This window comes from Pinus tabuliformis, chromosome 4_2 (genome assembly GCF_031772625.1).
Source record: "Pinus tabuliformis cultivar Carrire ecotype Pingquan chromosome 4_2, CPIR1, whole genome shotgun sequence".
Lineage (NCBI taxonomy): Eukaryota > Viridiplantae > Streptophyta > Pinopsida > Pinales > Pinaceae > Pinus > Pinus tabuliformis.
This window is the reverse complement of record NC_142304.1, coordinates 952,243,431-952,258,363: the sequence shown is the minus strand read 5'-3', so window position 1 is coordinate 952,258,363 and position 14,933 is coordinate 952,243,431. Positions and strand designations below refer to the sequence as shown.

The 14,933-nt window shown below is 38.6% G+C and overlaps 1 protein-coding gene across 1 annotated transcript in view; it reads right to left on the bottom strand.

Annotated features, from left to right (window-relative positions):
• The window catches only part of LOC149172810 (beta-hexosaminidase 1-like), a 167,111-nt gene extending 156,038 nt beyond the window's left edge, over positions 1–11,073 (bottom strand). The window contains exons 1-3 of the mRNA XM_089426475.1: positions 10,826–11,073; positions 10,300–10,726; positions 9,538–9,621 (exon numbers count right to left, since the gene is read on the bottom strand). Of these exons, the coding sequence (XP_089282601.1) occupies positions 9,538–9,621; positions 10,300–10,689 (474 nt within the window). The 5' untranslated portion in view covers positions 10,690–10,726; positions 10,826–11,073. The remainder of the gene's footprint in view (positions 1–9,537; positions 9,622–10,299; positions 10,727–10,825) is intronic.
• Positions 11,074–14,933: the final 3,860 nt, after the last annotated feature.

Sequence of the window (14,933 nt, the reverse complement as noted above, 5' to 3'; positions counted from 1 at the left end):
TTTTTGAATATAAGTTTCAAATTGTTTTGCAGCATGTTCATTTAATCATTTTATTATTGAGTGAAGCAAGATCTCTTGTGCACATGGACAGAGCATAGCTTTACATTGCAGTTATATAGATCAATGTTTTACAACTCGGACTCGGACTCGGACTCGGCCGAGGATCGACTCCGACTCGGACTCGGCCGAGGATCGACTCCGACTCGGACTCGGACTCGGTAATGACTCGGCCGGCTCGATTTCAATGACTCGGTCGTTGTAAAAAATACATTAAATATTTATTTTTTTTATAAAAAAACATAATTTTAAAGATTTTCATTCATGTTTCCAAACACACAGCATTATAATATAGATGGAAGACAACATATGATCAAAGTAGGCTCATGAACCAATCCATTATATCAAAATGGTACCCAATGGGTGGGCAGAGACTTCAAGCCCCCGACTTAGTTTCCCAGCTTATATTTTGAGATAAGTGTTTACCACAATTGATATGAGCAATGGATGTCATGTTTATATTTCTGGAATGGTTTATATGCTAATTAACTGTGTGAAGTATGCTTTCTTAAGGGATTGGAATTGCTCATGTTATGATAATGCTTTGATTGTTGATGAAAATGTAAATGATTACATGTGTTGACCTCATGATATGCATCTGATCATGTGAAAATTGCAGTACTCTATATGCATGTGCCATGGACTCTCGAGTCTAATTAATCTCAGCATTAAGGGTGCTTATGGACACTATTCAAGTTTAAGATGCTTGCATTAATAGATTCCTGTGTGGTAAAAGGAATGCTACAGTTCATAGCCTAGATCTTTATTAAATAAGTCTACACTTGTGTGAAATCCTACATGTTGTGTCTACACTGCTGAAAGAATGGTGATCATAATCATGAATTAACTTTAGCTATACGTGCCACAAGAATGCATCACAGTCATTGAGTGGCTGATTGTAGTTACTATGTCTAATCCTGGGCTGCAAGAGCATAGATGTACATATACCCAGCTATTTTATTAACTGTTCTTGAACACCTATTTGAAACCTAAATAATACAAATGGCACCTAGAGCAACCGTGGGTTCTTTGACTCGGCCGAGTCAATACGGACCCGGCCGGGTTGACCGAGTCAACTATGACTCGGCCGAGTCATTGGATGACTCGGTCGAGTCATTGGATGACTCGGCCGAGTCATAGTTGACTCGGTCAACCGAGCCGGGTTGCTGGCCGGGTCATTAAAATTTGCTTTGGCTCGGTTCGAAACGGTCGTTTCCGAGTTGACTCGGCCGGGTTGTAAAACACTGATATAGATAGGATTCTAAGTAACCTGATTCGTCCTAAACCCCCTACGAATCCCAAATCCAGCGAATCCGACACGATTTGGTCTGGATTCGTGTCCAAATCATATGACACGTCATGTCCTTTTCCGACACGTCGAATCCAAGGTTGTGTCACGATTTTCAAAAGCGTGTCGCGATTTTGGGAAACGTGTCCTATTTCCAGGACTCGCTAAGCTCAGCGCGGGTATGAAAAGGGCGTGTTTGCTCATTAATATTTTCATTTGGCAAGTGGTTTGTGCTGTTGGCAAGTGATTTGTGTTGTTGCAGCAAGGAGTAGAGCATTCAACAAGGAGAATCGACCACCGGTCCACCAGGTAAGTGCATTTGCAGCATTTCTAATCTCACTGTTCAGTGTTTACAGTTTACGTTGAGCAGCTCCATGCCACAGACTTTTCTGACCTCGGATTACCAGTCAAGCCCTTTGACAATCCTCGGTCTCCATCTACAGGTCTGTGGCCTATATTTCTTCACTTGTTGGGAATCTGAGGGTATTCGGGTTCCCAGGCAGCAGTCCCAAAACATGTCATGTCCCTTTTGAACTCCCGTCGTTGTACTGTAATGAGAACACTGATTAGATTCAATCCTCTTTGAAATTGCTTAATGCCATTCTTGTTGAGGGAATGAACACCTAACTGCAGCATGGTGTTTCAGAAACATTCCCTTCGTTGTTGTCTGGGAATGCATTATGAAAACATTTTCAAAAGGAAGCCTTTTTCTTTGTCAACTTGTCAAGGCATTTCTTCCACTCCATTCATTCTCAAGGGCCTCAACTTACTTGGATAATGAAACCACTCCAATCACACTATTATTCAACCACTCCACACCATAGATAACGAAACTTCCTTGGATTCTTTCCTTTAGATATCAGCTTGGAGACTATCATCAAGAAGGAATAATACAACCTTTCCTAAATAGAAACTTTGTACAATAAATTTAAGACATTTGTGTATTCAGAACAGAGTTTTCTGATCTTAAGATAGTGGGAAAATCTTATTTATTGGCATATCACAATTGCTTTTCTAACACTGAGGCATTGTTGTTTGGTATATCCTCTGTGGTATGATTGTTGTTGGATTGATGGAAACCTTGGCATTGTAAACATTTTGATCACAGAGAATTGATTTTTCAAATCTTGAATGTTGTGACACTTAAAATTGATTAATGCACACTCATTGAATTATATTGATCAAATAGTAAAGTTGGAGTCCATATCTCAGTCTTAAAAGGCCTTCTCACCTGGGTTGTGTATTGAGGTAACTCGGGCTTCTATTCTGCCAGCAACCAAGCTTTATGGCCTCCTTTTCATGGTGAACAGAGGCTTGGCCCTCCTCCACAGAATTGTGGCCATTCTCTCATAGATCAGAGAATATAATGCCTATTCTCGGCCTCTCCTTCCACAGGATCAAACTGCAATCTTGGAGAAAACTTGGTTGCCCAAATACACTGAAATCCTGTACGAGCTTGGCAAGATCAAAACCCTTATTTGCTGTGAGTCATGAAATAACTTTATATCTGGACAGTGGAATCTATTTAATTATAATTTATGTGTATTGTAACCTTGAATTTCTCAGAATACTCTGGCAAGTTGCAACCTTGAATTTCCAAAAGACATGCTAAAATTGTCTCTGTTCTAAGACTGGCATTTCACCTCCATTTTTTTGCATTTTTTACAGCAGTTTGTATATGATTTTCATTTTTTATTTACAAATTTGTGCATGCTTTGTAAGTTTGTTCATTTTTTTTACAGGTAACAGTGTTCATGGCTCAATCAAAGGCAGCAATTAGGGGGCAAAGGAAGGGCAAGAATGTCATGGGTAGAGATGCCCCTCCTCCCCCAATATCATCAGAGTCTGCTGCAAGTAATGTTGAGGGAAGAGAACTTAAAGACAATGATAAATATCCATTGTGGAAATATGTCACAAGAGAGGATGGGCCAGACAACAAGGGAAAGGGAGGAGGCAATGAGCAATGGAAATGCAATTTTTGTAACATTTCTTTCAAAAGCACATATTACCGTGTGAAATCACATTTGTTGGCTTTACCTGGTTGTGGGATTGGATCTTGTAGAGCTATTACTTCACAAAAGAGAAAAGAATTGGAAAAGGAGGCCAATGTTGGTATGGAACATGTGGCAATGGCTTCAAAATCAAAAAAACCCAAGAATGAAGACCCCCTTCCATTTTTGAGGAAAGCCAACACCAAATTTCCATTTGAGAGTTCTACTTCTACTGGGGGACAAGCATCAAAAAGAAGAGCACTTGGTCTAATGGACAAGATTTTCCCAAAAGAGAGACGAGAAGAGCTTGATTTCACCATTGCCTTCTTCTTCTATCAAAACTTCATGTCATTTAATGTTGCACGTTCATCTTTATTTGTTGAGATGTGCCGAGCTCTAACTCAAGGGGCTCCAGCATGGTATGTGCCTCCTGGGTCAGAGAAGCTGAGAACTACATTGTTGACGAAGGCAAAAAAAAGAGGTGCAAAAAATGCTTGAGCCTATTGTGGCATCATGGCCAACATCTGGGGTTAGCATTGTTTCTGATGGATGGACAGATCCAGCACGACACCCAATCATCAACTTCTTGGTGTCTTCCTTGAATGGTCTAGTTTTCATGAAAGCAGTGGATACACTTGGCGAATACAAGGATGCACAATTTATGGGTGAGTTATTTATTAAAGTTGTTGAAGATGTAGGTTTTGATTCTTGTGTGCAAATCATTACAGATAATGCACCTGTTTGCAAGGCTTCTGGCATGATTGTGGAAGCTAAATATCCACAAGTGTTTTGGACACCTTGCATTGTCCATTCATTGAACTTAGCACTGAAATCCATTGCTTCTGATGTGCTTTGGATTGGAAGCATTATTAAGGATGCAAGACATATATGTAACTTTGTGCAAAATCATACAAATGCCCTCACCATCTACAAGAAGTACAGCAATCTATCATTGTTGAAGATTGCTGATACACGGTTTGCACTTCATTCATGATGTTGAAGAGATTGAGGGAGGTCAAGACCGCTCTTGGGTCCATGGTTATTTCTGAGTTTTGGTCTTTTTGGAGAAAGACAGATCAGGCAGCCTCTAAAAGAGTGAAGGACACAGTGCTAGATGATGCTTGGTGGGAGAGGGTAGATCTAATTATTCGGATCATGGACCCTATCATTTCTTTGCTTCGAGTTGCAAATACAGACAAACCCATCCTAGGAGAGGTTTATGAGGGATGGGATTCCATGATTGAGTCTGTGAGGAGCATTATTCTACAGAGTGAGTGCCCCGAGTATGAGACATCACCAGAGGCCTTTTGTGATACTATACAGAATATTCTTGTCAGCAGATGGGACAAGAATTGTACACCTTTACATTGTTTGGCTCACTCATTGAACCCCAAATACTACAACCATGAGTGGCTGAATGGTGGACCTTCCCGCAGATTCCCTCCTCACATGGATGGTGAAATCTCACAGGGGAGGAAAGAGGCATTCAGGCGGATTTATCAGGATAGTGCATTGCTTGCTGAGGTGGAGGATGCCTTTGCAGAGTTTTCCACTGGCAGTGGTCGATTTGGAGGTTATGATGTGATTAGAGACAGGGGGGCTAAGAAGCCCTATTCTTGGTGGGCAAATCATGGGGCAACAAGCCCTCCTCTTCAGCAGTTAGCCATGAGGCTCCTCTCTCAGGTGACTTCATCCTCTTGTTGCAAGAGGAATTGGAGCACATATGGGAATTTGTGTAGTGTGAAGAAGAGCAGGCTTGAGCAGTCCAGGGCAGAGACAATGGTGTATGTGCACACCAACCTTCGTCTTATTTACAGGCAGAGGGAAGAGTGGTTGAGGGGAAAGACAAAGATGTGGGATGTCTTTCCTGATGATATGGGTCTGGACACCACTGTTGAGTTGGCATTGGCCAACATGGATCTCAATGATCCAGTGCTAGAGCCTGTTAGATTTGATGACTTAGAGGGGTCAACCTCCATACCAGCAGATGCAGAGGCGACTATGGATACAGGGGAGGAGGAGGATGCAGAGGAGAGCAGTGGGGACCATGATGATGGGGACAGTGATGCTGATTGATGCCTTGAGGCTTGTATACCTGTAGTTGTTTTATATTTTCTATTTCTATTTGCCATTGGCATTGCACCAACACTACCTAGCACCTACGTAACACATTTTGATTTGATGACTTAATGAGAAAACTACAGTTGTCAGTGTGTTTATCTTACTATCTTGTAGTTGTAAGTTGTCTTTCAGTTATGAATTATGAATCATGATTTAAATTTTTAATAGATTTATCATTTATGTGACCAGTACCACTGACATTTATTTGAATTTTGTATGTACTATGCATGCTAATAGCTATAGATGAAGATCTATGTTTGAAATCAATAAATTTGTATCATTAATTAAAATTTGTGTATGAAATATGATAATATCTAATTTTTAATATATATATATATATATATATATATATATATATATATATATATATATTTAATAAAATAATATATAACGTGTCCTAATGTGTCCTGTTCCGGGGGGTCAGCGTGTCCGAATCCGACACCACGAATCTCGAATCCTACGTGTCCCGAATCCCCGTGTCAGGTGACTTAGATAGGATTTTAATTTGCAGAGATAATCCTTCTTTTTGTCAAGAATAGATTCATTTACAGTGTTAAGGTTTCATTTCAAGCAAGTGTGATTTCGATTTAAAGCAGGTGTGATTTCATTTAAAAGCAAGTGTGTGTGTGATTTCATTTAAAGCAAGAGTGTGCATGTGAATCCATTTCAAGCAAAGTATATGTGTGATTTTATTTAAAAGCAAAGTGTGTGTTTGATTTTACTTTGAGTAAGTGTGAAGAGTGTGATTTTTCTTTTAAGCAAGAGCAATAGAATCAATTTCATTTTTATGAGTGATTTATTTACTTACATAGCTGTAGAGAAACATGTGCATTTCAATATCTCAAATTAACTTAGGAATTGTTTAAATAATAAGGACTGCTAGCACAAACAGTGCATATACATTTCATCAGTTTACTAGCCCTGGTTGATAATTCATGTAAGTAATTTAACACCAATTAAATTACAAAACAATCTATTTGGTCAGATGCTGAGACCAACTACGATTCACTGTGACAACCAGAGTTGTATTAAACTCTCTAAGAATCCAATATTTCACGATCAATCAAAGCATATAGAGATCAGATACCACTTCATTAGAGATTGGGTTCAGCGAGGGGCGGTTAAGCTTGAGCATATATCCATTGATAAGCAGGTAGTAGACATTTTCACCAAGTCTTTGCCAAGAGGCAAGCATGTTTTCTTCAGAGACAAGATGGGAGTGGTGAGCAACACCTTTCTCGGTAAGAGGGAGTGTTGGAAATAGTATCATGGAGAGGTGTTACTAGGCATTTATCCCTTTTAGCCTAGTAGACACATTAATGACTTTTGTCTTTGTGACATTTATGAGTTATATTAATGTCATGGGTGGAAAAGGTACTTAGAAGTGTTGTGTCATGTACTTTTTCTTATATTAAAGTCACTTGTACGTTATAAAGTGACTTTATTTGTAAAGTACTAAGTAGGCTTTTCTAATATTAAAGTGAGTTGAAAAATCATTTTATGAGAAAAATAGAAAAATGTACACAACTTGAAAAAGGTACTAGGAAGCTTTTGGTAATGGGGCTAATGTGTGACGGAGGTCAATTGGGAGAGTTAATCTCAACCACAAATCTTGAAATTTGGAGATTAAATCTCATCCATTGGATCTTAGGTTTACGGATTCAATCTTTTCTAAGAGACAAAAAGAGAAAAGGGAGGCTCATTTTTCACTTCACACTTGAAAAAGCATGAGGAGAAGAGGAGAGGAGAAACTTCAAGGAGAGAAGGAGAATTTGCAGCTGAGATTGGAGGCTCGAATTCCAAGGAGAAGAAGGCAGCCATTGCAGCATGAAAATCGAGGAGGTTTGGCAGCTACAATAGGCACGGAATTCAAGGCACAAAGAGGGACAAATATCAGGGAAACAGCAGCTCAAATTTCAAGGAATTCTGGGCACAAAATTCAAGGAGGATTTGACAGCTGTCAGGCCCAAAATTCGAGACACGAATTTTGGGACAGCATGGAATTCAAGGAGGGTTTTGGTTGCTGTTTGGCATGGTTTTCAAGGCAGAAAAGTCACCTTCATGCACAGAAATCAAGGTTGGGTTTAGCACAGATTTCGAGGCTGAGTTTGGGCACAAATTCCAAGGAGCTGAGCTGTAGAAGAATGCAGAAATTCTGGGCACCAAATTTGCTGAAAATCTGAATTGTTCAGTGGGCACAAATTTCCAGAATTTGTAATAAATGCTACAGCAGAAAAAGGGAGATAAGTACAGTGAATTTTTGTACTTGTTTTGTAATTTCCTAAGCAATAAAATCCTCCTTTGAAGACCGGTTTTCCCCAAGAGGCTGTGGGTTTTTTCTGGGGTCACCTTGACCAAAAATAAGTGTCTCACATGCTTGAATGCTTGCCTAAATTTTGTATTAATTTCAGCTGATAGGAAAAGTGAAAAATAGTAGAAGTACTCTTTGAATGTTTACAATTAATGCATTCTGAAATTTATATCAGCATGACAAAACATGTGGGTTGGGCCAAATAAACACATGCAAACTTGTAAACTGGGGTAAGGGTGCAGATCATTAATTTTCTACAGAGATAGAGATGGCAAGTAGGAAGATGGAGGGACTTAAGTGGCAGAGGGTGGAACTAGACGAGGTCAACCTTGCTCCTTCACGAAACAGAGAGCAACAGGGAAGGAGAAGAAGGTCACCGGGGTTGCAAATGGCAACCATGGCAGCAGCAGAAAGTTACCACCAGCATTTTGCAAACCTGGAGAAGCAGGAAGTTTAGAGAATTGAAAATAGGGTTAGAAAGAAAAGGCAAAGTCCCCCGAAGGAGCAAGGTTGACCTCGTCTGGTTGTCACTGGAAAGCAGTACTGTGGTTCATTTGCATAGGCCATTGGAGGCTAAGAGAATGGAGAATACAGATGGCAGGTAGGAAGATGGAGGAACTGAAGAGGCAAAGGCTGGAACTAGATGAGGGCAACCTCACTCCTTCAGGGGACTGAGGGCAACAGGGAAGGAGAAGAAGGCCACCAGGGTTGGAAATGGCAGCCATGGCAGCAGCAGAATGTTACCACCAGCATTTTGCAAACCTGGTGAAGCAGGAAGTTCGGAGAATTGAAAATAGGGTTAGAAAGAAAAGGAAACAGTTGACAGTTGTGGAGAAGGCATCTGAGCTTGTGAACTAGATATCAAGAAGCAGGGAGACCATATATATAAAGACGATAGAGCTATGATTCCTGAGGTTGTGGAGGAAAGGGGAATGCAGTAACAGGCTATTCTGTAAAAATTGAACAAGATGGACAGAAAGTATGAGGCACTAGTCAAAGAAATATGGGGTTTGGAAGCAATCAGTGAGGACAACAAGAATAAGGAGGAGGAAGGGAAACTGCCAGGAGCAGGATATGGCAGGCATGGCAGTTGAGGAAGCCAATGAAGTCAACCAGGAATGGCATACCCCCACCAACCTACATCACCACTGCTTCAAGATCTGAATCTGAGGATTGGCCCAGGGCTATTTCAGATTACACTGTTGGATGATGCTATTTCTTTTTGTTATTACTAGTACTGCTGAGAAAGCCCTTAGCTAGACATCGGCTGTCTCTAGATGGTCATGCTACTCTTTTTTGGGTTTCTAGATACTGTGTTCAATGCCCATATGGGTGCAGGCAGATTTGACAGTAACTCTGATATTTTACAGAGCCCCTGTAGATTCCCTTGGATGTGTATCTCCGATTGAACAGCTTGTAATTCATACTGTATATTACTAACAGAGAGTTCCACCAATTTTATTAAAAAGAAATATTTATACCTCACAATTTCATTTGCCACAAATTCATATAAGAATCAAGTCATATGGAGAAAATATTGAACATTTTGGAAAAGAGAGTAGAATCAAGCTATGAGTAATTTCCCTGGAAAACGAGTTCTCGGGATGAAATTTGAATGCGTTGCCAGTGCAAAGAACTAAATGCTTTGTTTGGACTTACTCTAAGATTCAAATATATGTTTCCTTGTCAAATATATGAATACCGTCCGTAAAAATTGAAAGAACCACTGATCTGTAAATGCAGGATAGGAGATTATGCGAATAACAAACCTCCAACATAGCATCTTGAATAATTGAACCTTCAGTGTGCGCAGGAACATAAAGAGAATAACTTTCATCCGTTCCAAGTTGAAGCTGAAAGAGAAGTCAAAGCTGGGATCAGTGCTCAATGAGGTATGTGACATTTAAGTAATACAATGTAATATAATATTACATATGTAAAACTCGAATCCCTTTGGCCATCACCAACCAATGGTGACAATTGCAATCTGCATAGAGTTTAAAACTTAAAACCTCGTGTACACCGATATGGATCCTCAGTGAAAGACCAAACAGCTGTCTATGGCAATTATTCATTATTTTCCATTTCAATATATTTTTAATAGACTTACAAATGTCCAAGAATAACCAAAAAGAAAGTGGTCAGTGAAACTTAAAAGTACTATCCAGTAGTGACAGACCAAAGGAGTGCCCAAGCATCTCCTAAACGCTGAATGGTATAGCTAAACTACTGTATGAGAAAAGCATCCACAATCATAAACCTAGAGAAGTAAGCTAAACAATGATAGGCCTAGAGAACAGAGAACCCAAATCCTTCAGCGGATGTACCCGCAATAGAAACCCTGACCTCTATTCCAATGAGGAAATTTTCAAATTTCGCCTCTCATGGCTGCCCCTTTAATCGCAAACTTCCTTCAATTTTATATTCGACTGGTGTGAATGGATCAACGATTATTCTAGCAAGTAGATTAAATATCCATCCAAACATTAATAGTCATACAAAGTAAGCTCGTACAAAATAACCCAACTTACAGTCTCATCAGCAGAGGAAACAGTTATGATCAGCCTGCCAATGTGATACTGAGTTTGCCGAGTACCGCTCTGATTAGAAAACTTGACATGATGAGAGAGTATTATCTGTTTATACCGTCTAAAAGCATCCCGAACCAAGCCTGAATAACAGCCATTTCCTTGCATGACAAGAGCTAATTCCGGATCAACTGCTATGGTCATATTGCCATTGCTCGACTGTTTAGGCATAGGCCATATATAAGTGACCGGCTCATCAGTATTTGTATCTGTTGAAGAGTTTAACAGATCCACATCGATGATAGACCAGAGTTTACTCAATCCCCTGCCCTCAGTTGGGTATACAGATACCAAAGCAAGCAAGCAGACTGCGTACATTTGGGCAGACCTCATTGTGATCCTTTGGCTAACTGTTACATAAAACTCCGCACTGCCACAACCAATTCATTCGTAAAAACTGGGGCTTCACCAAACCCCCTTTGCTCTTAAAAGGTATAAATCCAAATGGGTTTCTAGATAAATTACTCACCAGGAATTGTACAGGAAGAACAGATTCAACCAAATTAAGACAAGGCTATCAAGTGATCAGAAAGTAACCAAATAAAGGGATATTTATTTCCTTCGGGCGTGGCTATTCTGCAGCGTTACAGACATTTAAAACGATTAAAAACATATTTTCCATTAAAACTCGTCACGCACACTTTCACTCATGAGAGCCCATCTGGTCCAGAATGAATACTTTGATGAACAGAACTATTATAACGCTCTTGTGCATGATAGGTACCTTTGTTTTTGAGCAACGATGTTGATTTGCGCCTATCAGCAGACACACTTGACCGAAGGACCCATTTGGGTGTTACTCCTCCGTTGTGGCCTCCATGTCCAGCTCGCGAAGTATAACAGTTAAACGTTTTGGGTCGAAAGTCTTAAAAGTTAAACGTTGTGGTCTTTTTCACCGGAATCTGATACCAGATTCATCTTTTCTTATTTTCGGACTAAAATTATTTAAAAAACAAAACAGGAAGAGTTATTCCTTTTGAAAAACAGCGTTTTATAACACTGATCGCTGCCATGGACTTAGTGGAACGGTGGTTGGCAGTGCGAGGTGTTTTATGTAAGTATGGACACATGTTTACATAAATTTTATAATTGTATATTTTAAAAGAGATGATAGCTATTGAAAATATATATATATTTGGAAAATAGATAAAAGTGATGTATTAAATATTACATTTAAGTTAATTTATGTATTTGGAGTATGCTCTAAGAGTTTATATCTCGTTAAAAGTTTGTGTTTTTTCTAGACATAATAAAATAAGTTAACGCTCTAAAATTTAGGCATTTGGTAAAAGTACAATACGATTGAAGCCTTTCTCTCTACGGTAAATAACATGAAGATAAAATGAGTTAAAAAATATGAAAAACGAAGAACAATCAAGCTATGTTGCTAATACAAAATGGTAGTATTTTAAGCTAACCCCCAAAAAATGAAATATAAAGTATAAAAATCACATTTTAAGTGAATATACATAATACTAACCATCAAATACTTCTAAATATAGTCAAACTAACATGAAGCGGAAACGCACCAAAATATACTAAGTAGGCACCCACTCCAGATCACCAGCAAACCTGCCGCATTCTGAACCACCAGCAGGTCATTCCAAAGTGTGGTTTTCCTTAATTAAATAACAGTGATGAGTCTGCATGAATTTGCAACTAGGGATTGTTGTCCTCATTTTTGATTTGACAATTGAATTATGATAGGCTTTCCCATTGTTTAAAAGAAAAATACATTTAATTTAATATTTGAGAGAATTATGTCTTTGGAGTATGCTCTAAAAGCTTATAATAATTTATATTTCGCTAAGAGTTTGTCTTCCTTGGACATAAGGAAATAAGTTAACGGCCCAAGACCTAGGCATCTGGTAAAAGTGAAAGTCTGCCCCCTTTCGGACGACCAGTAGGTCATTTGAGGTGGTGTGGTTTTCCTTGAATAACGGTGATGAGTCGGTATGAATTTGCAGCTAGAGATTGTTGTCCTCACTGTTGGTTTGACAACTGAATTATAATAGACTTTCCCACTGTTTAAAAAAAAATATACATTTAATTTAATATTTGAGAGGAAAAAATATATATATATATATATATAATTTAAAATGGAAATATTATTATGGATAGAAATGAAATTTAAAAGGAGATACTTTTCATGGACAAGGTGGTCTTGAATGAGAAGAAGATGAGGTTTGGCCTCAAGCATATTAAAGAATAGTTGCCTCATGTCTTTAATCCGAGTGGTTGTAGATTGAGATGGATGACTCAAATTCTTTTTTAGATTTTATGGAATTGTTTACTTAGTGTCGTTGGTCTTTTGGTCTTGCCAGATATAAATTATATGAACATGCTTAGGGTGTCCCCTTTCCCCGACCCTTTTTGGCATTTCATCGATAAGCTAGAAGAGTGTTTACAAGTTGCAGGATGCAATGACCCCAAGCTCACTAATATGGTCATTACTCTTCTCCTTTATACTGATGATATCATTCTTCTAGCCGAGAGTTATGATGATCTCAACAAGCAACTTAAAATCCACCATGATCACCACTCCAAGATGGATATGATTGTTAATACCGACAAGACTAAAGTCATGATAATTATATCCAAAAAGGTCAATCATAACAATTACTTGGAGAATGTTTCTCCATACAAATATTTAGGTGTTGATATTCATCATCGACTCAACTAGAATTATAACATTGAGAACAAGATTGTTGGAGGTTGGAAAGCTTATTATGAGCTTGAAAACAGGAATAAATTGATTGATCTCTGGGTTTAGAATAATAAAAAGTTCCTCTTTGAGACTCTCGTCACCCCTATTATTTTATATGGTTGTGAGGTTTAGTGTTGTAGTATATCTATAGAATCATGGAGGAAGATCAAGCTAATTCAAAAGCAATTTATGAACTACAACCTCAAGGTTAAAGGAAATACTCCTTATCCTATCCTCTTGATTGAAAGTAGTCTTTCCCCGATCGAAATCATGGCTATGTTTAGGTATCTAATGTATAAGAAGAAATTTTATAACATGGAAGCGAGGAGGTTCCCTAAAATTGCTTCTAACTCTAGCCAAAACCCCCACCTCTGGCTCAAGCAGGGATGGCACAAGGATGCCAGGTTTGGCTCAACTATTGTGGGATAAAGAAGGAGATTATCATAGAGAAGAAGGATAATATTAAAAATATTATTACTTCCAAATTTAAGGATAAGTTGTGGGATGATAAGGAGCTAGAAGGGGAAAAGAAGCTACAGTATTATAAGGTGATGATCAACCCCACTCTTGCTAGCCAGAATTATCTTTCTGTCTTAACCAATGCTAAGAAGAAAATGAATTTTTCGAAGATAAGAACTAATTCTCATGAGTTTCGAAGTGAAACCAGACTTTGTTCTTGTTGGGTCCCTATAATACTAGTGATTACCCCATTACTATTGTAGTTATACCCCTTATTTATATTGTTGTGCCCCCGTTACCCCCATATTGTTATTAATGTGCCCATAGAATCCCTCTATTGTTATTTTTGTGGCTTTATATTATTATTGTTAGGTCGGCTGGATTATATTGTGACTCCTTAGACTCCTATATATAGAAAGGAGGTTTTGTCATTTGAATCATCCAAGAATTGTTCATTTATGTAATGTAAAGGAGGTTGCCCCCTCGAAGAGGCTGAATTCTAAGGCGTTGATCTATCTTTTCTATCTTTTCTTGAGCTGGTTTCATAACATTTGGTATCAGAGCTTTGGATTCTAGGGTTTCGCTGCTCCAAACAGGTCATCGTGGAATTTTCGCTATAACTTTTTTCTGTGACGTTTCAGAAGTCGAAAAAAAAACCCATTTGAGAAGAAATCGCGCTGAACCTTGGGTCCGAATTTCAGAGCTTTTTGCGCGATATTTTCGGAGATATGATCTGAGGAAGTTGGTCTTTTTGCAGACTCCTGAATTACATTCAAAACAGGTGACCTGGGGAAAATCGTCATAACTTTCTTTCTGAGCATCGGATTGAAATTTCGTAAGAAGGTACAGAAAGAGGACGGACTGTAGTTTTCTTTTATATATTTTCAGAGTCAAAGGTTGAAACAGTGACACGTGGCACTTCATACAAGTTCGCTCTACTGAACTAGTCTATAATCAGGTCACTGTGGGAGATTGTGCATAACTCTTTCTTGGAGAATCCAATTTGGTTCAGACTAGTGGCATTGGAAAGAGGACATAGAAGGCTACTACAGGTCACAATTTCAGAACTAGATGATTCGAAATTACAGAGATACATCAGATTCAATATCAGGCTTCTACAAAGTAAAAAAAGGTGTGTAGTTTTTTTTTTTATTTTTGCATAAGCTTGGTTTGAAGGAATTCAAAGGGCATAGTAAAGCATTATTATCGGTAACTGATGCCCCGAGGAAAGAAAATGCAAACACCTAGTAAGGAACCTGAAAGCTCTAGCATGACTCATGAAGAAGAGGAAGAAATGCTACATGATATATCAAAATTACAAGAACAAGTGCAACAAATGTCACGCTCACAAAAGCTAACAGATTCTAAGATAAATGGCGTGGAATCTAAGATAAAGGGCATGGAAGCTAAG